Raw genomic sequence first — 23,408 nt, 5'->3', positions numbered from 1 at the left:
GTTTACTTAAAGAAAACTTATGAGTATACTTGTATTCTTGTAATTTTATTCTTGAGGGAAATTCGGTTAATAAATAGAGTTTAAAGTTTAAAAGTTTTATTATTATAATTTATATATGAAGTTCTGTTAGTCACTCTGGTCCACACTCCAGTATAGTAGGTGGCGGTAATGCACCTTAACGTTGGATGCCACCCGCCACCAAAACAAGAACAAGAAGAAGAAGAAGAAGAAGAAGAACAAGAACAAGAAGAAGAACAAGAAAAAGAAGAAGAATGAGTGAGGTTCGATCGCTCTGGTTTTGATTAACACTACCTGGAACCAACATATCTTCACTCGCTGTATCCCTCCATGCAGAAGCAGAGCACGCACAAGAATCGTGTCGTATTTCTCTCTGAAAGCTTGCTCTGTATTTAAAAATCATGGCTGATGAAGAATTGGAAGCCATTAGGCGGCAACGTATGACAGAACTGCAGGCGAAACATGGGGTAAGAGAATCGGAGAAAGAATCGAGCAAAATGTAATAGTATCGCAATTTTTAGATGTATATTGAACTGTAACTTACATCAGGCCCTTCAGTATGAATCAAATCTATTATCGACATTCGCGTCCATTGTTGCCTAGACCGCCCTAAAAATCCATCTAAACGTTCTTTATAATATATAGTCTTGCTCTCGAGCTGCTGACTAACGTAGTGAGCCGACAACAAACCTTAGCCACTGAGTTAATTAAGTGAAATGTTACATGATAATGTTTTGTGACTTTAATGGGCTCCGGAGCTTCATAATGCTTATAAGTTCAGTAAGAAAGAGATATATTTATAATTTTAGTATGTTTGAAGAGTTAACGGAACTGAAGCTAGCTGAAATGTTAATTCTAAAAACATATTAATCTATAAATAAGTGTAGAAGATACAATGGCTGTTTTTTTTTTTTTTTTTCCAAACATAACACATCTTTAAGTGTCTCTTTATAAGTTACTAAATATGTTCTTTCTTTAAATAGACATAGTTTTCTCTATTTTAATTGGGCAGAAATACATTGTCATGTCTGGCAGCTTATTTTCAATATAATAGGGACAATATAATACGATATAATGTGTATTAGAACTTCCCATATTAGATTTTATTGAACTTTATGAAACGGCAAAGAATTTTGTGCATTTTATTTATTTATTTTTTTTTTTTCTGCGCACAGTCTTCAAACTACACTCCCAGTGGCAGAATTTGTCACTTTCTAATGTGTGTCAAGGTCTGACTTTGCGTTTTGTAGATACAGTTCAATTCATTAAAATGCATAATACCAGAGAATTTAATTTGCTAATGCTTTGACATAAAAAAGTTGACAATATAACCCATGATTACTACAAAGGAAAAGTTTTCTCTTGTGTTTTTGGAAAGTTTCACATACAGACATTTGTCAAAACAATCCCCTTCACAAAGATCCACGAAAAATACTAAAAACACTTATGCATGCCGGGCCAGTAGTTGGGGATGTAACTTAATAAAGAATCTCACATATTCCTATAGACTGAACACGTAATGCACATGTTTTGATCGTTTCCACGAAAACCAAAATGGTATTGTTTCCAAAAAACTTGCAATTTTAAACCCTTTTTTCAAAACTTAGCATTTTCAAGCCCCCAAAACACTTGTCGTGTAAATGAACTGGCAAAATGCCTACCCTTTTTTTCTGTTGTTAGCTGAAAATGGTGGCATGTAAATGCCCCCTCAGAGGAAAACAAATCCGAAGCTAGCCTGTACGATTCCAGAGATATGAACCAAAATGCTAAATTGCATAACTTGTCAGTGAACTGTGGCTCTGTGTAGTTAATGCTGCTCCATCTGAAAGCACGTGAAAATACAACATTTAATAACATGTTTTTACTCCAAACTCACTTCATAACGTCAGTCGAGTGTTTGAAAGAAATGGCTTCTTACACAGGATAAGGCACACAACATATTTCATAGTATTCTAACAAGGCTCTAAATTGTGTCAATTTTGGTCGCATATGCTCCCGAAATTTAATCTGTGCGACCTCAAAATACATTTGGGAGCATTTGAGCGAGTGCATATAATTGTTGTCATGCGAGCTGTTTTCATTTTCCTAAAAACGTTCAGAGTATGTGCATTCTGAGTGTTGATACGGTGACCTGTCTGCCGTTCTATGAAACGTTAGGCTACATAACCAATTAAACTTCATCTTTACAATCTTAACTTTAATGTAGATTTTAGATTTACTACCAAGCAAAAAATTTAATTTTCGAGCCCTGTATTCTAAGCTATGTCGATTAGCATTGCATTATTATACACTTTATTATAATAAAAATTATGAGACGAACTCTGATAAACCGTATATTGTGGTAATCGTGTGTATATTAGTCACATCGAATTAATAAAAGCAGTTAAATCTCCTGTTTATTCAGCAACCACTATAGGCATTTCCTGGGTTTCTTCTGCGAGGCGTATTTGGAGTTTCAGCGTGATAGCACCCTCTGGCCTTCGGTTGTAGATTTACTGCTGATCACAGAACCGTGCTTCCCTAAAAGGATATGCATGACAATCGCAGCTTGTGCCTAATTGCAACTTTGCGATATAATTTCGATTAATCGTGCAGCCCGAATGCACATAGAATTTAGTTTTATAGTTTAGTGTCTCTATGACTTAAGCTTTCTGAAGTACGAACACATTTAGAGCAGGAAAGAAGAAATTTGGAATAAGTTGTCGCGATAACCACAATATCGCAATACCGCACTATTGATGAGCAAACCGCAGAGGAATGCGTTTTTTGCATGTTTTCTTTTTTCGTAAGGTTATGCCCTTCTCGTTTTACACTTCATGCATGTGTACTGAATATTAAACATGTTAGTAATGATAACATAATGTGAACCATGCTGATTTGTACAGAGGCTCCTTAGATTTGCACTTAACAAGCCTAAACAGACAGTGAATGAGAGAGAGATCGAATGAACTTGCGTTTGTCCTCCAGGCGGAGTCATATATATTTGTGTAAATAGGTTGTCATGTCCAAGGAAAGCGAAATCTCTGTGTAAGCAGTGAGGCATAGCTGGTCAGCTGAGCCTTCTAAAGTGGTGCTCAAAGCACAACTATAGTTGAACAACAGTCCCTTTCCACCACCTTGTGGCACAACAATCTAACTGCACTGACTTACAGCCTGTCTAGAATGTGTGCAGGGGGAAATATCAATAGAAAGTCTCTTGTCCAGTCAGATTAGAAGATTAGATTAGAAATAACTCTTATACATATAGGCTAATGATAGCCTAATGATCTTATTGTCGGGTTTATGTTCTTTTATGTGGACTGCTATTTTGTCATTCCCTTCTGTTTAATTCACTTCCTGTTTCAACGTTATTTGGTTTTGGTTTCATTGTTTTCTGAATATGAACTCGTTAGTTATATTGTATCACATACACAGATTATATCTATCTATCTATCTATCTATATTTGTACATATATATGTATATATATATGTACATGTGTGTGTCTATATGTATATATGTGTGTGTGTATATGTATGTATATATGTGTGTATATATGTGTGTGTGTGTGTGTGTGTGTATACAGTCATGGGCAAAAATATGGGCACCCTTGGTAAATATGATCAAAGGAGGCTGTGAAAATTAATCTGCATTGTTAATCCTTTTGATCTTTTATTTGAAAAATTCACAAAAATCTAACCTTTCATTGGATAATAAGAATTTAAAATGGGGGGGAAACATCATTATGAAATAAATGTTTTTCTCAAATACACATTAGACACAATTATTGGCACCCCTACAAATTCTTATGAATAAAATATCTCTGAAGTATATTCCCATTCATATTCACATAATCACATTTCACAGTTCATAATCACAATTTTTTAGCTCTCCAGGGTGATTATGAACATGAAATTATACATCCAAGGCTTCCTGTTTCACAGAAATATAAATGGGTTTGAAAACAAAGCCCAAATGCCCTTAATCATCCATCACAATGAGAAAAACCAAAGAATATATTTCTGATGTGCAGCAAAAGATAACTGAGCTTCACAAATTAGTGAACTGGCTTTAAGAAAAGAGCTAGAGCAGTGATAATTCCCATTTCCACCATCAGGGCAATAATTAAGAATTTACAATCAACAGAAAATGTTATGAAACTGCCTGGAAAAGGACGTGTGTCTATATCGTCCTAATGCATGGTGAGGAGGTCAGTTTGAGTGGCTAAAGTCTCTCCAAGGACCACAGCTGGAGAATTGCAGAAAATAGCTGAGTCTCGGGGTCAGAAACCCTTAAAAAAAATTGTCAAACAGCAACTACATCACCACATGTTGTTTAGGAGGGTTTCAAGAAAAGATCTCCTAGCTCAACCAAAAACAAAACTCCAGCATATTCATTTATCAGACACGACTGGAACTTCAAATGGGACTGGCTTCTATGGTCAAATGAAACTAAAAAATGAGCTTTTTAGCAGCAAACACTCAAAATAGGTTTGGTGAAAACAGATAAAAAGTATCCCATGTGTACAATGAAATATACTGCTGTATTTTTTATGTTGTGGGCCTATATTTCTGCTGGAGGTCCTGGACATCTTGTTTAGATACATGGCATCTTTGATTCTATCAAATACCAACAGATAAAAAATCAAAAAGTGTCTGACTCTGTTAGAAATCTTATAATGGACCATGTTTGGATCATCCAAACATACAATAATCCAAACACAAACCTCAAAAACAACACAAAATGGGTCACTGGGCACAAAACCAAGCTTCTGCTATGGCCATTCCAGTTCCCTGACCCGCACCCTATAGAAAATGAGTGTGGTGAACTGAAGAGCAGCACCACCAACATGGAGCTGGGAATCTAAAGGGTCTGAAGTGATTCTAGAGGAAGGAATGGTCTCTGATTTCTTGCCAGGTGTTCTCTAACCTCATCAGGCATTATAGGAGAAAATGTTAAAGCTGTTAAACTGGCAAATGGAGGTTTAAAAAAGAATTAAATATAAGGGTGCCGTTAATTGTGGTCAATGTGTATTAGAGGAAAACATTTATTTCATAATGATATTCCCCCCCATTTTAAATTCTTATTATCCAATGAAAGGTTAGATTTTTCAAAAGGATTAACAATACAGATAAATTTTCACAGCCTCCTTTGACCATATTTACCAAGGGTGCCCATATTTTTGCCCATGACTGTGTATGTGTGTGTATATATATATATATTAGTGGTGGGCCGTTATCGGCGTTAACGTGCTGCGTTAACGTGAGACTCTTATCGGCCGATAAAAAAAAATATCGCCGTTAATCTATTCTCAAAGTTGGGTTGGGAGCTGGGTCTATACTACGCAAGCTATGATGACTTTCACAGTGATAGTTTAGCGCGGATGTATACCTAGACGAATTGCACTGTAGGGGGCGAGAACGAGTCTTCGAACCCGTGTGTATGCCTTCTGTGAAATTACCAAGCTTCCCAAAAAAAAACCTCGACAAGACTCACGCCTGTTTCACACATACTCCGTCTGCAGTGCGTATGCAGTCCGTGTGCCTTACGTGTGTGGTGCAGAAGCAGCATGGACTCATTGTGCTTTCACACACGACGCGTTTGCAGTCCGCTACTGATCCTGTTTAGTCCACAAACACAACATTTGTTCATTATTCTATATTTCAAACCATGTTAAAAAAAAAAAAAAATGACTCTTATCACAGACCAGTAACAATCTTTCATAATCATAGACATTACTTTAAACTTAATTAATATAAACAACATATTATTCATGCATTTGACTTCTAGGTTTGTATAATAAGCTGCTCAAACAAGCGGCAAAACATTTAAACACAACAATTAGCCTACTTTTCTTGTTGGGATATCGCAAATATTTAAAATTAAAGCATCACTGACAAAAACAGTCGACTCTCTCGTGCCTTTTGCATTTAAATCTTTATTACACGCAATCGCACTGTTCTTAATGAACTTTGTTTTTCTGCTTCCATAAAAGTGCATAGGCCTATATCATGTTGCCTCGTTTATCTAAAGGTGCTCTTTTTCTTGTTTTAAACCTAGCCAAAAACCCATGTGTTGCATGTATAACACAGAAGCCTTTAATTAGTATTCATTTATTGTGAAATTACTGCATTTCCGTGTCAATCCATGTTAATTTTTACCGCGAACAATACGCTGTCATTTTAATTCAGCGCATGCAGCACAGCAAAAATAGACTCTGTACGTAAACGATCGCTGCACTGCTGCAGACGCACCGCTCCTGGAACACACTGACGGACCGCAACCGCGCGTGAACGCTGGAATCCGTTAACATGGGTGCGTAAAAAAAAAAAAAAAAAAAAAAAATGCAATGCATATGCACTGCAGACGGAGTATGTGTGAAACAGGCGTAAGGTTGTTTGCAACTTGTGCAATGCAGAATTAGTTCACTGTAGGAGTTCCTCCAGTCTCAAGTACCACCTAAACGCAAAGCATCCCTTAGCTAATGCGGAAGATGCCGGGCCAAGCACTGATGTAGCGCAGGGAAGAGTCGTCGTCAAACTACTATGTTTGAGTGCAGCACAGCTCTATCAGTACTAACAATTAAAACAAATTGAATGCCTTCGGCAGAATTCAAATGAGCCATTTTAATCTAGATTAATTCCAAGATTACAGTGAGATTAATCTAGATTAAAAAAATTAATCTATGCCCACCACTAATATATATATTATTAAATAGATATATTTATATATTTTTATATATATATATGTATATATATATATATATATATATATATATATATATATATATATATATATATATATATATATATATATATATATATATATATATATATATATGTATATGTGTGTGTATGTGTGTATGTGTGTGTGTGTGTGTATATGTGTGTATATATATAAGGCATGGGCCGGTATGAGATTTTGAGTGGTATGATAACCTTAAGCAAATATATCACGGTATTGTTGTTACAGCTCTGAAATGTGTTATTTTTTTTAAATGACTGGGTAAAATAAATAAATAAATAAATTACTGCTGGACACAATATATTTTGTTTTTGAGCAACATACAGAATATTAGAAACAATAGAATTAGTTTATTTATGTATTTATTTATTTTAAAGAAAAAAATAAAGACTGACATCTTTAACCTAAATATGTAATTAGTTATTTAATTTTATTTATATAATTCATATACATATTTATATAATTTCATATCATTAAGTTATATAATAATAATCATGCACATAATTTGATTTGTTTGTGTGTGTGTGTATATGTGTGTGTGTGTGTGTGTGTGTATATATATATATATATATATATATATATATATATATATATATATATATATATATATATATATATATATATATATATATATATACACAGTACAGGTCAAAAGTTTGGAAACATTACTATTTTTAATGTTTTTGAAAGAAGTTTCTTCTGCTCATCAAGCCTGCATTTATTTGATCAAAAATACAGAAAAAAAATGTAATATTGTGATATATTATTACAATTTAAAATAATTGTTTTTAAATTTATTATACTTTAAATTATCATTTATTTCTGTGATGCAAAGCTGAATTCAGCAAGGATGTGTTAAATTGATAAAAAGTGATAGTAAAGAAAATATATTATTAGAATATATATTATTAGAATTTTTTTTTATTTTGAATAAATGCAGTTCTTTTTAACCTTTTATTCATCAAATATATTAGACAGCAGAACTGTTTCCAACACTCATAATATATCAGAATATTAGAATGATTTCTAAATGATCATGTGATAGACTGGATGTTACATGTGACACTGAAGGCTGGAGTAATGATGCTGAAAATTCAGCTTTGCATCACAGGAATAAATTATTTTTTAAAGTATATTCAAATAGAAAACTATTATTTTAATTTGCAATAATATTTCACAATATTACTGTTTTTTTCTGTATTTTTGATCAAATAAATGCAGGCTTGATGAGCAAGAAGAGACTTCTTTCAAAAACATTAAAAATAGTAATGTTTCCAAACTTTTGACCTGTACTGTATATATATATATATCTGTGTATGTATGTATGTATGGCGATAAAACCACATACTATTGAGCCACTCAAAATTACGGCAAGGGAAATTCTCTCCCCGCCACAGCCCTATGGACCCCTAAAGAGATAATGCATATGAATTTTACATATCCCCTTTTAGGATCCTTCTAGTGACCAGCAGGGGCAGCAGGAGGCCAAACAGAGGTACCTCAAACAATAATGACAAACAAAAGTTTTCTAATGCATTAAATTAAGTTATTGGTCTTTGAAAAGTATTATGTATTTCTGTTACCCAATTTTGATCATGCTCTTTATTAAAAATATCTGTTTATGTAACAAAATGTAACGCATTTTATTAAAATTAAATTCAACACTAAACTTACTGCTTTATGAAAGACAACATTCATTCAAATGAAAAACATTTATTTAGAGCGATTCAGATCATCTGGACCATTTTCATTCTATTATGTAACTTCACAAAATGTTTCTTTCATTGCTTAACTGTTGTCTAGACGGATTATGTCTGAACAGTTTTAATGTCATTGTGACTTTCACAGAGAGATGGAGATGAGAAACTCTATATTGGCTCAAGTCTTGGATCAGTCTGCCCGTGCCAGGTGTAAGTCCATTTTCAAACCTTTGGCAAGCTATCACTTCTTTTGTCATATAAGCAGGTTTGGGGCTAGAGGTCTGCATTCCCATGGCTCTCCCACGGGATCCCGGGGACCTGACCTGGGGCCTGTACCATGATGGTAGATGAACAAATTCAGTTACAGGATTAGTTTCGAGTTGACAAAACCAAACCACTCCAATTGGGCTTTGTTGGTACCATGATGCTGGTCATCAACTTTCTTTGTCAACTCAGGCTTTGTAAGTTACTGTGGCAATGAATGCAGCTAAAAGGCAAGCCGCTTTCATGGTAACTAAAACCCATGATTGGTGCAAACTGAAGTGAAACTTACCTGGCTAGCCAGCTAATTTGGCTTCATGGTACAGGCCCCAGATTTCTTGCGAGTCGGGATTCAATTTCCAAATAAAACACGGTAGAGGTTGGTAACTCTGGTGTAATTTGAACGGTTGTGGGCTTTCTAACAATATCCCGTTCCCCACTTTTACTCATCTTATAGTCTGCACTTAAATTTTGTTCATATTTTGCTTATAATTTCAAAAGATAAATGTCATATTTTTATTTTATTTTTCTCTGCGATACTTTTCTTACTGTTGACAACAAGACGTTAAACAAATTTTATATTTTGACAAGACAAATAAAAATAACAGTCTACAATTTTTGTACAACCTACAGTAGGTGGCCAAGCAAAATGCCTATTACCGCTGCCGCAGGGCCATGGCATTAACTGCAAGTTAGTCGCATGTTGAAGTTGTTGTCACGCATGTTATTCATGAAACTATCGCCAGGTGGCGCAAAGGGACAGTTTAAAAACTGACTGGAATTATATGTTGTTTTGTAAACGGAGATCAAATAAGGAAATAAAACAACAATACAATCAGAATACTTACTCCTGCTCACTCACGCCAAAGAACTCCCCGCTCAAGCTCGCCGTCTCTGCAAGATTAACGATGGCAGTTTGCACGCACAGCTACTAGAAGATTTACATCTGTCACACAGGTTGCTGACGTCATCAAGCTTAGTTTGAGTCTGCGCGTCAGAAACGGAAGTGCTAAAAATCGCTAAAAATGGGCTTCAATTATCTCAATTTACTACAAATATTTACCCTTTATCCAAAACAAAAAATCTCAACCTTGTCTTTGGCCCGAGTCGAATAGAGAAAACAAACAGGATGCACCCGCCATCTTGTCAGGGAACAGGGAAACACTGAGCTCAGGCTGAAATGCAAAGCTTTAAAATCAGGTGCAGTTTAGCTTCACCGTGTCCGAAACTGATGGTTTATATTCACAATAAGCTACAGAATACATGTAACGTCTGTTTAAGACATACTCCATCTGCAGTGCGTATGCGGACCGTGTGCGTATCGTATGCGGTGCAGAAGCAGCACGGACTCATTGTTCTTTCACACAGGCCACGTTTGCAGGCCGCTCCTGATCCGTGGCTGTTTAACACACACACATTTATCCATTATTTTGATTTCAAATCCAAACGTAGTTAGTCTATACTGAAAGTGCTTTTTCAGCTTTTTGATCCTCTTTTATAACAGAACAGTTACACAATCTTTCATAGACCTATTCACGTTTAAACTCAGTTGATATAAACAGTGTATTAAATGCATTTGGCTTCTAGATTTGTATATTAAGTTGCTCAAGCAAGTGGAAACACATTTGAACACAGCATATACACTGCCCATCCAAAAGCAAAAAGCAAATAGGTAAAAGCCTCCCATTGGATAATTACTGCATGGATGATTATGTTTCAGCTGGCAACAAGTTATTTAACCCTAATTGATGCAGTGAGTAGCTTTTCATTTCTTAAACAACCATGTCGGAAGACACATCCTGTAGTCGTGGAAAAGATGTTAATCTGTTTTAGAAGGGTCAAATTATTGGCATGCATCAAGAAAAGAAAACATCTAAAGAGATTGCTGAAACTACTGAAATTGGTTTAAGATCTGTCCAATGCATTATTAAAAACTGGAAGGGGAACCATCATCTTCGAGGATGAATTGTGGTCGGAAAAAAATCTTGAATGATCATGATAGGTGATCACTTAAACATTTGGTGAAATCAAATCATAAAAAACAACAGCAGAATTCACAGCTATGTTTAATAGTGAAAGTAAGAGCATTTCCACACGATCGCTGATCACAGAAAGCAGTATCTGCCCATCCGATCACCGATACCGACCTTTTTAAAGCCTTCTTTGTAGAATTATTTATAGTGATGATCCAATCAAGATTTTTAAACATTTATTCAGAGCCTGAATTTCATTTTTGAAAATGAATTACTCACTTAGGTGTGGGGCCATTTCTTCAAAAATATATATTTATCTCACTTAAATGTTTGATCATGCACTGTATTTTTGTTTTTACAATCATGTAATTGTTGCACAATAGCTTACACAGCGCAAGCCTGATTTTATGAGCTGTATGTGAGGTGCACACATACTCTGTTTGCAGTGTGTATGTAGTCCATCTGTGGTACAGAAGCAGCATGAACTGTGCTTTCACACAGGAGTCTGCTCCTGATCCATGGCTGTTTACCACAAACACAACATTTATCCATTATTTTGATTTTAAATCCAAACATTGTTACTTAAAATGCTTTTTCAACATTGTGATTCTTTTTTTACACAGTACAGTAATACAATCTTTCATCAATTATTTATGCTTTTTACTTTTGCTTTTACTCTTAGATTTATATATTAAGTTGCTAAAGCAAAACATTTATACTACTTTTTTTACGTCATCACAAACATTGTAAATTAAAACTTACCATTGACAGAAACTGTCAGCTCTACTGCCTTTTCTTTTGCATTTAAATCTTTATTACAAGCAATCCTGCGGTTCATAAAGAACTTTAATTAAGAACTTTAAGAACTTTAAAATTTTGCCTTGTTTATCTAAAAGTGTTCTTTTCCTTTAAACCTAGCCAAAAACCATAGCCTATGTGTTGGCTGTGAAACACAGTAGACTTTAATTATATGCATTTATGGTGTAATTACTAGGGTTGGGTACCAAAACCCGGTACCAATATGGCACCGGTACCTATGTAACCGGTATGAACCGAACCGAACAGAGTACACAAGGTTTGTGTTTATCGATAGATTGTTATAATATCTGTATCTGTGCAGTTCTTTATCATAAATACAGTTTACAAAAGGTCATGAGGGAGCAATTGGTGTCCCATCTACTGTAAAGTTTTCGCTCCATTTACTGCTTATCACACCACAGCTGTTTCCTCTAGCGAAAATCTAGCCCTTAAGATATATGAACGCATACTTTTATAAAACGACATTGTTGCTTCTTTATAAAGAATGACCATACAGTCATTCACAGAACTGATAAAAGACAATGACAGACAGCACTCATTTTTACTAAGTATCAGAGTGATTGACAGAGATACAGTAGAAACGTTATGTGTGGTTTTGTATTAAATAATGACCCAGATCGTGAAATACATTTACTAGCCTTAGAGTAAGGGAAGCACAACTTGGGAAATGAGAGCGTCCAAGTAGCGTGTGAATGCTATGGATTTATTTCAAATATTTTGAATGTTCTTTAATTTTATCCATAGTTTTTTTGTGGCTCTTTTTTTTCTTTCTTTTGAAGTATTGTTTCAGGCACCGTTTAGGCACCAATACCGTTTTAAAAGTATCAACATGGCACCGGTATTATAAAAAACCCAATTGATACCTAACCCTAGTAATTACTACATTTTTGTGTCAATGTATGTTCATATTTACCGCAAACAATGCGCTGTTACTTTAATTCAGCGTGTGCAGCGCTGCGGAAACGATCTCTGCACTGCTGCAGATGTACCGCTCCTAAAGCTCGCTTATAGTGCAGACGCGATGTGATTTGAAGCCATTTGCATTTTGAGAGAGAAAGAGAGCATGCATTGGGGATTCATTCACGCTGTTTGTAAAATTATGTCTCACAGAAGCTTTTTCAAATGACTTTATCAGTTGTTTAATGAAGATTTATGAATTGTACCTCACCTAAAGCATTATAATTATTTCACCCGCGCTGGACAGAGACTGAGACGGCGCTGCTGCATGTCATGCCAAACCAGGCGTGTCATCAGCTTGAGATCGGTTTTATGAGCTCTGCCTTTTTAGAGACTGCTGATCAATCATCCCAAAGCGATTATCGGCCGATTGTGATTGGTAGCCGATCATTTGGAGCACCCCTACTTATCAGTGAGTCTAATTGGGGAAAAAAGGCTTCAGTTTGCTATGGAGCATAAGGATTGGACTCTGGAGCAATGGAAGAAGATCATGTGGTCTGATGAGTCCAGATTTACCCTGTTCCAGAGTGATGGGCGCATCAGGGTAAGAAGAGAGGTGGATGAAGTGATGCACCCATCATGCCTAGTGCCTAACGTACAAGCCTGTGGGGGTAGTGCTATGGTCTAGGTTCAGCAACGTTATGTGCCCAAAGAATGAGGTCAGCTGACTACCTGAATATACTGAATGACCAGGTTATTCCATCAATGGACTTTTTCTTCCCTGATGGCATGGCATATTCCAAGATGACAATGCCAGGATTCATCGGGCTCAAATTGTGAAAGAGTAGTTCAGGGAGCATGAGACATTATTTTCACACATGCATTGGCCACCACAGAGTCCAGACCTTAACCCCATTGAGAATCTTTGGGATGTGCTGGAGAAGACTTTGCGCAGTGGTCCGACTCTTCCATCATCAATACAAGATCTTGGAGAAAAATTAATGCAACTCTGGACAGGAATAAATGCTGTGACATTGTAGAAGCTTATTGAAATGATGCCACTGCGATTGCGTGCCGTAAACAAAGCTAAAGGCAGTCCAACAAAATATTAGATTGTGTGACTTTTTTTTTTGGACAGGCAGTGTAGCTTCCTTGTGTTAGGTTATCACAAATATTTTAAATTAAAACTTACCACTGACAGATACAGTCGATTCCCGTGCTTTTTACATTTAAATCTTTATTACAAACAGTCTTGCAGGTCTTAAAGAACTTTGCTTTTTCCTACCGCTGCACTGGTGCAGACTCGCTGCACCCGGAATGCACTGATGGACCCCAACCGCTCTAATCCATTAACATGGGTACGTAAAAAAAAAAAAAATGCAAGGCACTGCAGACGGATGTCTGAAACAGACTGGATCCGTGAATGGCTATAATGACAGTGAGACATCAATAATGTATGATTGCGCTTTTGTTCATATTTAAGAAATTACTTTTTAAAAGTTGTGTATTATTACAGCAAAAATGTGTTTTTGCTCAATTAATAATTTTTATTTGAGGTTGAAAAATAAACTGTGCTGTTATCATTGGTGCTATAAGTTAGTTTTGCTGTAGGCTATTCATCAAACGAAGCAGCAAAAACCAGCATGCTCACTGGCAGTCCAGTTCATTATATTAAAAAATATATAGATTAAGCCTAAATATGATCATCATTTGAACACTATAATAAACACAAAAATTATCTGCATGGTGACACTGTCGATTTGTCCTTCTGTCCGCTTGTGCATTTCTGACCCACACTGGGCTGAATCTCCACAATGTTCGTGTTGAGAATGCAATTTCTAAAATATTAGAATAAATTAATTTCTAAAATGCTATGATACGGAAAGCCTGAAACAGATCACAGCAGTAATAGACCTACTCAGTAGGCTATCAGTTATCAGCATGATTCAAATGAAAGGAAAAAATGAGAGAACAGAGGATGTTTTATTAATCCGTCCCTTCTTTTCAGTTTCAGTGATTTAGCTAAATGGTGCCAAGTTTAATTTATCCATTCTTGTTTTAGTTAGGCCTAAATAATGGGAGCGAAATTATACAGTGCCTCAGGTTGTACTAAAAGGAAAGAATTCATAAAATATGCAACAATTTCTTGATTAGTGAACAGATATCTTTTCCCCACGTAGTTCTTTGTCAAAATAAAGGACAGGTAATGAATATCATATGTATATGTGTGACAAAAATGCATGCTGTTTTATTAAAGGAATTTTAATTTATAAATTGAAAATGTATTTGTGACAAATATTAAGTAATGGAAGAATATTGAAATTTAGAATCCATGTATGTAGCCTAGCCTGAAAAAGGCTACCGCTTTTAATGCTCCGATGCAAAATAAACCATTTCTTTAAGGTAATATAACACATGATTTATATTATATAAATAATGCTGCACACCTGTTAAATGTTTCAAATATAAAATATGGTGTAATACTTAGCTTATCTTAAATATAAGCACAGGCTCATAGACTTGCCATTTATCCTGCTTAAATTTGTTCTAAATGAGAAATGCACATAACTTCATAAGTACTAAATTTGCATAGGTTAATGAAATATTTTATCTAGGCCTACAGTGTTTTTCTTCCATTTTCCACCGACTGCAGCTGTCAAATGTAACCTCGGCAAGGCAAAGCTGACGGATTTCTGAAAATGCACTTTGAAGCGTTCGCTTGATAACTTGTGGTTAAAACGCCACTCAGCGGTCAAATGCTGCACATGACCACCCATGGCGGTAGAAAGCATGTTCTGGTTGGCCACCTACTGTACTTTTTTTTTTTTTTCTGCAACACTTTTTCCTATTGTGTTGACAGCAAAATGTTAAATGAATTGTATCTTGACAAGATTGATAAAAATAATAAAATTTTTGTACAACCTACATTTTTATTTTTATTTTCTCTGCAACCCTTTTTTTCTACTGTGTTGAAAGCAAAATGTTAAACAAATTTTGTATTTGACAAGACAAATAAACATAACATACACTCACTGGCCACTTTATTAGGTACACCTGTTCAATTGCTTGATAACACAAATTGCTAATCAGCCAATCACATGGCAGCAACTCAATGCATTTAGGCATTGTGGTGTGGTGAAGATGACTTGCTGAAGTTCAAACCGAGCATCAGAATGGGGAAGAAAGGGGATTAAAGTGACTTTGAACGTGGAATGGTTGTTGGTGCCAGACGGGCTGGTCTGAGTATTTGAAAAACTGCTGATCTACTGGTATTTTCACACACAACCATCTCTGGGGTTTACAGAGAATGGTCTGAAAAAATGAAAATGGCAAGTGTGCGTGGACAGTTGTGTGGACAAAAATGCCTTGTTGATGTCAGAGGTCAGAGGAGAATGGGCAGACTGGTTAGAGATGATAGAATATTGTAATATTTTCAAGTGAATGCTCAAAATATATTATTTAGGTAGCACTTCACAGTAATTAACTAACTTGTTTATATACTTTAAAGGGGTGCTATTATGCTTTTTCCCTTTTTCAACTTTAGTTAGTCTGTAATGTTGCTGTTTTAGCACAAAAAAAGATCTGCAAAGTTAAAAAGCTCAAAGTCCAATTCCAAAGGAGATATTTTATTTAACAAAAATCACTTTTCAAAAACTACAGCGAACAACTTGTTTGGACTACAACGTATATTTTCCAGGGATTTGTGGTATCACAAATATCGACGAATGGGATGAGTCTTGGTTGAGCTGCACTAGAGAAGGCAACAAGCGTTATCACTATGTTGAAGACACGCTAGCTTTCCCAAGGCAGACGAACTTAGAGTGGTTACAATCATCCGGGTTTAAATCACGCTCAAATTGATTTAATTTTGACACAATATTTACACTGAAGCTCACAGCAGGCGACTAAGGGCCATGACATTTCCTGACCAGGCGCCGAGGGGTGCTAATCACAACACACACTGGCCTAGCTAACCAATCACAGCACATTTCGTATTTCAGAAGGCAGGCCTTCATTTGATACAGGAACTATTCAAGCCGTTCATGCCAGTCCGGGGAGAGAGGTGTCGTAATAATGTAAAATATGAGAAAAATAATGTGTTTTTCAAACAACCTAGTACAGTGGTTCCCAACCACATTCCTGGAGGCCCCCCAACACTGCAGGTTTCCCATGTCTCCTTAATCAAACATACCTGATTCAGATCATCAGCTCATTAGTAGAGATTCCAAGACCTGAAATGGGTGTGTCAGACAAAGGAGAGATGCAAAATGTCTAGTGTTCGGAGGCCTCCAGGAACGAGGTTGGGAACCACTGACCTGGTATGAGAGCCTGTTGTAGTACACCCCAAAACAAAATCAAGACTTTGTAAAAGAGCATAGTAGGACCCCTTTAATACATTAACTAATCGAACCATATTGTAAAGTGTTACAATTATTTATTAAAATATGTATAAATATATGTATGTGTATATATATATATATGTATGTATATGTATATATATGTATATATATGTATGTATATGTATATATATGTATGTATATGTATGTATATGTATATGTATGTATATGTTCATAAAAACACAAGTTAGCATGATTTGGCGTCACAGCCAATACAAATAATAACCGTTTCCTTACCTAAATCCTGTGTAAAGTGCATTTGGACCAGGCTAGGTTGCAGAATCGCATATGTGCTTCTGAAATTATTATCTTTTTTCTATGTAGTGTAGTATTTAGCCGTACGTGGCTGCTTGTCAAGCATTAAAAACACAAGTTTTATTTAAATTCTGAATATTTTCGTATACAGCATGCAAAGAGTGCTCCCTTCAAATTTATTAAAAACATTCGCTCATTCATCACGATTTCACAAAGTTCCAAAAAAAAAAACAACAACGAATGTGACAACACAATGAAACTTTTTTTTGTCTTCGTAGGAAAGAAGTTACGAGCATGATAGAACTCAGCACTGGACAAAAAAATGGTGACTGGAGCGGCGAGTGCGTGGTTTCCAACCTAAACTACTCTGATTGGCCATTGCGTTTTAGAAATCAACAAACATGTCTATATTGACTCATTGGCTACATTGCTTACCTCTGCGAAAATGCATTGTAAAATCATTTGATGCATTCCAAAGAAGATGATACACTGGATTGTTTGCCAAATCTATTTTGTTATTGTATTATTATGAAGAAAATCATAACACAAAGAGGTTATGGGCAGCTTTTCCATCTAAAAGTAAGCAGAAGCAACAGCAGGCAGTTTTATGAGTAAGACTGTAATACACGTTAAACTAAAGTCCAACTGAAGGTGGGGCACAGGGATGTCTGTGGGGGGGGGGTGCCGGGCCAGCAACATGTCTCAAAGCTCGAATCATCTCAGACTGGTTTCTTGAAAATGACAATGAGTTCACTTTACTCTAATGGCCTCCACAGTCACCAGATCTCAATCCAATAGAGCAGCTTTGGGATGTGGTGGATTGGGAGATTCGCATCATGGATGTGCAGCCGACACATCTGCAGCAACTGCGTGATACTATCATGTCAATATGAACCAAAATCTCTGAGAAATGTTTCCAACACCTTGTTGAATCTATGCCACGATGAATTAAGGCAGTTCTGAAGGCAAAAGGGGGGTCCAACCCGGTACTAGCAAGGTGTACCTAATACAGTGGCCAGTGAGTGTAGTCTACAATTTTTGTACAACCTACTTTTATTTTTCTTCTCTGCAACACTTTTTCCTATTGTATTGACAGCAAAAAGTTATACGAATTTTGTATCTTAAGACAGATAAAATAAATACAATATTTGTGCAGACCACATTTTTATTTGTTATATCTCTTTTTCAGTAGTGGAAATTTAAATGTGAGATTCTGGAAATGAGATCTAATTTTACTGGGAACAGTCTGGTCAGGAAAAAAATTATTCTAAGTGGGCAGCGGGTGAACAGAGTAAATATATATACAGTGCCCTCTATAAAAATTGGAACAGTAAAGACAAAATTGCTTTCTCTGCTGTGGAGTCTAGACATTTGTAAATATGATTAAAAGATGAATATGCGACAAAATTACAGAATGTCACATTTTATTATTAGGTCTTTCAACACATGTTTTACCAAATAAAAAGGACAGCACTTTTAGAGTTCATCCCGCTATTTGATGTGAGCATAAGTATTGGAAAAGCTGAATTTGAGGCAGATGTAAAAGATTAAAAGCTAATATTTAGTTGCAGATCCCTTGCATGCAATCAGAGCAGTGAGTCTGCAACCCATAGACATCACCAGACTCTTGGTCTTATGCTTTGAAATGCTTTTCCCCAGCCTTTAATGCAGCCAATACAAACTGTTGCTTGTTTTGGGGAGTTTCTGTCTTTAGTCTCCTCTTCAGCTGGTGAAATTAATGTTCAATCGGATTTAAATCTGGAGACTGTTCTGCAATCAAAGACTTTACATTTCTTTGCCCTGATAAAGTCCTTGACTGAACTGGCAGGGTGTTTTGGGTCATGGCCCTGATCTAATATGAAGTGCTTTCTAATGAGTTTGGTGGCATTTTCTTGAATATTGGTAGCCAAGATGATTTTGTACCCTTCCAGATTCATTCTGCTACTGCCATCATACATTAAGTCATCATTATAATTAAGAGGTCCTGTTCTAGAAACTTTTGCTTTCCAGTCACTTAAATAAAGGTTAATCTTTGTCTCATCGGTCCATCAATTTGTGAAGAATCTTGCCTTTGTATTTTTGGTGCTGATCAGAGATTTGCATCTTGCTGTGTAGCTTCTGTAATTCTGTGTCGAATTCTCCTGCGGACTGTAGATTGACAGAGCATCACCCCAGCTTTCTGGAGGTTGTTGGTGATTTTACAGACATGTATTTTAGGGTTCATTTTCACAGCTTTTATCATTTGTCTGTCATCAACTACCGTTGTTTTTCTCAGCCGATCAGGTCATCGTTGGTTGCTGATGTTGTCGGAAGTTTGCAAACTCTTGATTTCTCCATGCTCTTTGTTTTTCCAATAGTTCTAATCGACTTCCTCTTTTCTTTTAGCATCCAAATTGCTTGCTTTTCTTTCAGAGTCTGCTTCCTCATCTTCATCCTGGTTTGTGTGTGTCATAGTCAAATGCAAGACTTCGAATGCAGAACCAATGGATATAACTGATAAGACACATTCCCTGCTTTTAATATCTGAAGAATTAATGCAACAGGACACAGCTGAACACTTAGAAAGACCTGTGAGGCAACTGTTCCAATACTTATGCTCACATCAGATAGAGAGATGAAAATCTAAAAGTGCTGATCTTCTTAGCTGGTAAAACATCTTTGTGTTGAATCACCCAATAATAAAATGTGACATTCTGTAGTTTTGTCTCATATTCATCTTTTAATCATATTTACAAATTTCTTGACTCCACAGCAAACAGAACAATTTTGTCTTTACTGTTCCAATACTTATGGAGGGCACTGTATATATATAACCTACCCGAAATGAGACTAAAAAACAGTCCTCTGGGACATTTACATTTAAAATGTGTTTCACTACAGATTACAAAATGCATGTTTTAAAAAGTAATTTGTTACAGATTTCATTGACATCCGCCAAACATTGGACTTGATTTTCCTTTTGGTTAAACATTTATTGATGCTCAAGAAGGCAACACAATGCTTGTTACTCATGTTTCGTATTTTAAATGTGTAACTGTTACATGCATTCTGTTACTCCACAACCCTGCATGTATGCATGCTTGTAGATACTGCATTCTGTATTCTTACCAGATATTTTATTCTGTACTGTCGTTCAAAACCCATAAGACTTTCATCTTCATGAGAGCACGTGGAAATTTGGTTTGGTGCTCACACTGCCCATGGTGTGACACGTTAAATATAACTATACAAAGTAAAATAGTTAATAATATTATTTTACTTTATTTAGTTTTTTAACAAAATAATGAAACTAGTATGATAATGCTATTATATTTTAAAATAAAATTTGAGTATTAAATAAAACTACAATTATTTTAGTTTATAATTAAGTTAATATTTAAATTTTCTTTTTAAAATTTGTATCTTTTATATGAGTTTTCATCATTTTCAAACCTAGCGTGAATCATGGATGAAGTGTATGAGCAGTCAGAACTTATTTACCCAGCACATTTATTATTTTGGTCACACATGCACACCACTTATGTGTATCCCTGCATGGAAACATTGATCACTGCACTTTCATAGATCAGATATGTGACCCTGGACCACAAAACCAGTCATAAGTAACATGGGTATATTTGTAGCAATAGCCAACAGTACATTGTATGGGTCCAAATTAAGGTTTTTTTTTTTTTTTTTATGCCAAAAATCATTAGGATATTAAGTAAAGATAATGTTCCATGAAGATATTTTGTAAATTCTCTACCATAAATATATCAAAACTTAATTTTTGTTTAGTAATATACATTGCTAAGCACTTCATTTAGAACTTCAAATGAACTTCATTTAATTTTTAAAGGTGATTTTCTTAATATTTGGGATTTTTTTATTTTTATTTTTTACACCATCATATTCCAACCCTCAAAATACAAAATTTCAAATAGTTGTATCTCGGCCAAATATTGATACTTATGACTGGTTTTGTGGTCCAGGGTCACATATGGTTAACAGAAGCTCCACCATACTCACATTTGATATGTTCTTGTGCATTAAGCAAACATGTTTCTGCTTTTGTTTACCATTTTTGATGTGCTCCATGTACATTGATTTGCTTTCCAAGGATAAACAAAAGACATGTGGGTTTGGAACAACATAAAGATGAGTAAAGGATTAAATGATTTTTATTTTTATTGTGGACCCTTTTAAAGGTGCTTTATGTAATTTGTTTGACTGTACTAAAGCATAAACATGTCATAATATATTTGCAGATATTAAGGAAGTATCCTAAATTGACATACTTGCTTCAGTGCTCCAGCCAATTATTGTCGTTGTGAGATGAGTTCCGTGTCGGAATATCTGTTTTTGTTTTGGTCTCAGTGATTCTGTGATGCAGTACTCATTTCAGCTGCTATCTGTCAATATTCCATACTGCACCTTTAAATATTTTTAAACTAAAATCTACAGTAACTATGTTGTTGCTCTTTTTTTTATTATTCTTATTTAGTGAGTAATTTGGCTCTTGTAAAGCCAGATAAAGCAAAATCGGTGGAGAATTACCTGATACAGATGGCTCGCTTTGGACAGCTTGGAGGAAAAGTGAGAACACAGATGAAGCATCATTCATAATGTGTTTAATAATTTTAGAATGTGCATTTTATAGCACTGAGTGTTGTATCTTTAGATTACAGAGGCTGGACTTATAGAGATCCTGGAGAAAGTCAGTCAACAAACAGAGAAGAAAACAACTGTAAAAGTAAGAACCTTGTGATTGTACTAAAAATATGTTCTCAAGATTGAAAAAAAATTAAGTTTTTAAATCTATTAACATAAGTGTCCATTGAATGTCTCTGCCCCCCCCCCCTCCCCAGTTTAACCGACGACGGGTAATGGACTCAGATGATGAGGATGATGACTGATATGCAGGTGTCATGAGTTTAGCAGATTCTCTTCATTCAATACATTGCAGCAAAGCTGCTACATATTTAGAACTTTTTTTGTGAACAGTGGACAATTCTGATCTCTTGTTATTGCAATAATTGGAACTTTCCCCATATCTTTGATTGTGTGGACTTTTTTGAAGAAACCTATATGTGCAACTGTTTACATAATAAAGGCCTTAAACAAAAATGTAAGAAATTCTCGTTACATCGGTTTCATTGCTTATATCCAAACTACAATTTTCTCTGGGCCATGCCACAAAAAATTATTTGAGATTTGATGGTGCAAAAGTTGTCTTTTAATTTGTTTTGTTTTTTAGCGTTAAACTCTGATATTATTTCAGTCTTATAACCCATCAGTTTTCAAAAACATGGCAAACTTGTAAGTACCAAGGCATATGTTTTGTAGGTTTTTTTATTTTTTTCATGCTCGCAAGCATAAACAGTTGTGGTCTAAACAATAATGATGCATGGCACAGGTGAGGGGATATTGTCTGAGGCTCGGAAAGCTCCATTAAGTTCTACTGCATTGGTCCTCAAAGTTTTAAGCCAGCGACCCCTTATGTAACATGGACAAGAACTTGCGACCCCAACTACCAAAGCATACACAAACAATAAACAAAATGTGAACATACTGTAAAAAAAACATTCATGTGAATATACTGTAAAAATAAGGGGATACAAATCTTTTGTTGAATGCCCATTTCAGCATTTAACTTGGTTTAAATTCAGTATTTGGTTGCATTCATTGTGTAATTATGTGATTATCATTAAAAAAGGATGTAGGCCTAAATTGTTAACTTTTTTAATTTCTAATTTGAAAATCTAGTGTTTAATTTTGTGTAAATATTTATTAAAATGAATTAAGGATAAAAATTAAGCAGGTATGACCTGCAGTATTTTAGATATATTTAGTAAAGAGACATACAGGTACCTAGTGGGTAAAGCATGGCATTGCAAATGATTTTATTTTCTGACCACAAAATGACTCTAATTTGCCTCTGCATTGGAATTTAAAACCATTTTCTCTATTTTAAACTTAAATACTTTTATAAAAGTAATAGAAATATTAGGGGAAAGTCATTAATGGACTATAATTATTGCACAAATAGTGTTTAGTACCAAAAGATATCAAAATATTAAAAGTTAGGCTATTGAACTAAAATATACAACAGTTATTTAACTGAAAAATAGTTAAGCTGAATGGTCACATTATAAGCAAGCAACACCTGAGGTTGAAGAAAACCATACAGAGAATGGGAATGTGTCGTCACAGTGACAATGCATTCTGGAAATTTAGGTCACGGGAGCTAGAGCAGAGACTGGAAAATATAGTGAATGTAGACGTTTGATATTATTTAATGTTTATATTATACATCTTAAGATAGCGTTGGAGTGGTTCGGCTCACTTTACATCATTTGCCATAGCCCTTTGCTCAGCCGGTGTGAAA

At 35.3% G+C, this 23,408-nt stretch overlaps 1 protein-coding gene across 2 annotated transcripts; it reads left to right on the top strand.

The window, feature by feature from the left end:
- Nucleotides 1-203: 203 nt before the first annotated feature.
- LOC109057765 (programmed cell death protein 5-like) lies at nt 204-22,152 on the top strand. Of its 2 annotated transcripts, none has more exons than XM_042743781.1 (6): nt 204-485; nt 8,191-8,234; nt 8,588-8,649; nt 21,525-21,616; nt 21,702-21,773; nt 21,889-22,152. In XM_042743781.1, the coding sequence occupies exons 1-6, from the start codon at nt 420-422 to the stop codon at nt 21,934-21,936; spliced, it is 384 nt and encodes a 127-aa protein (XP_042599715.1). In that variant the 5' UTR covers nt 204-419; the 3' UTR covers nt 21,937-22,152. The 2 variants fall into 2 exon arrangements, with proteins under 2 accessions (XP_042599715.1, XP_042599716.1); XM_042743782.1 differs by having other exon boundaries at nt 21,852-22,152.
- The last annotated feature ends 1,256 nt before the right edge of the window (nt 22,153-23,408 follow it).

Source organism: Cyprinus carpio, chromosome B18 (genome assembly GCF_018340385.1).
Source record: "Cyprinus carpio isolate SPL01 chromosome B18, ASM1834038v1, whole genome shotgun sequence".
Lineage (NCBI taxonomy): Eukaryota > Metazoa > Chordata > Actinopteri > Cypriniformes > Cyprinidae > Cyprinus > Cyprinus carpio.
The sequence above is the reverse complement of the archived record's forward strand: the minus strand, read 5'-3'. Positions and strand labels throughout refer to the sequence as shown.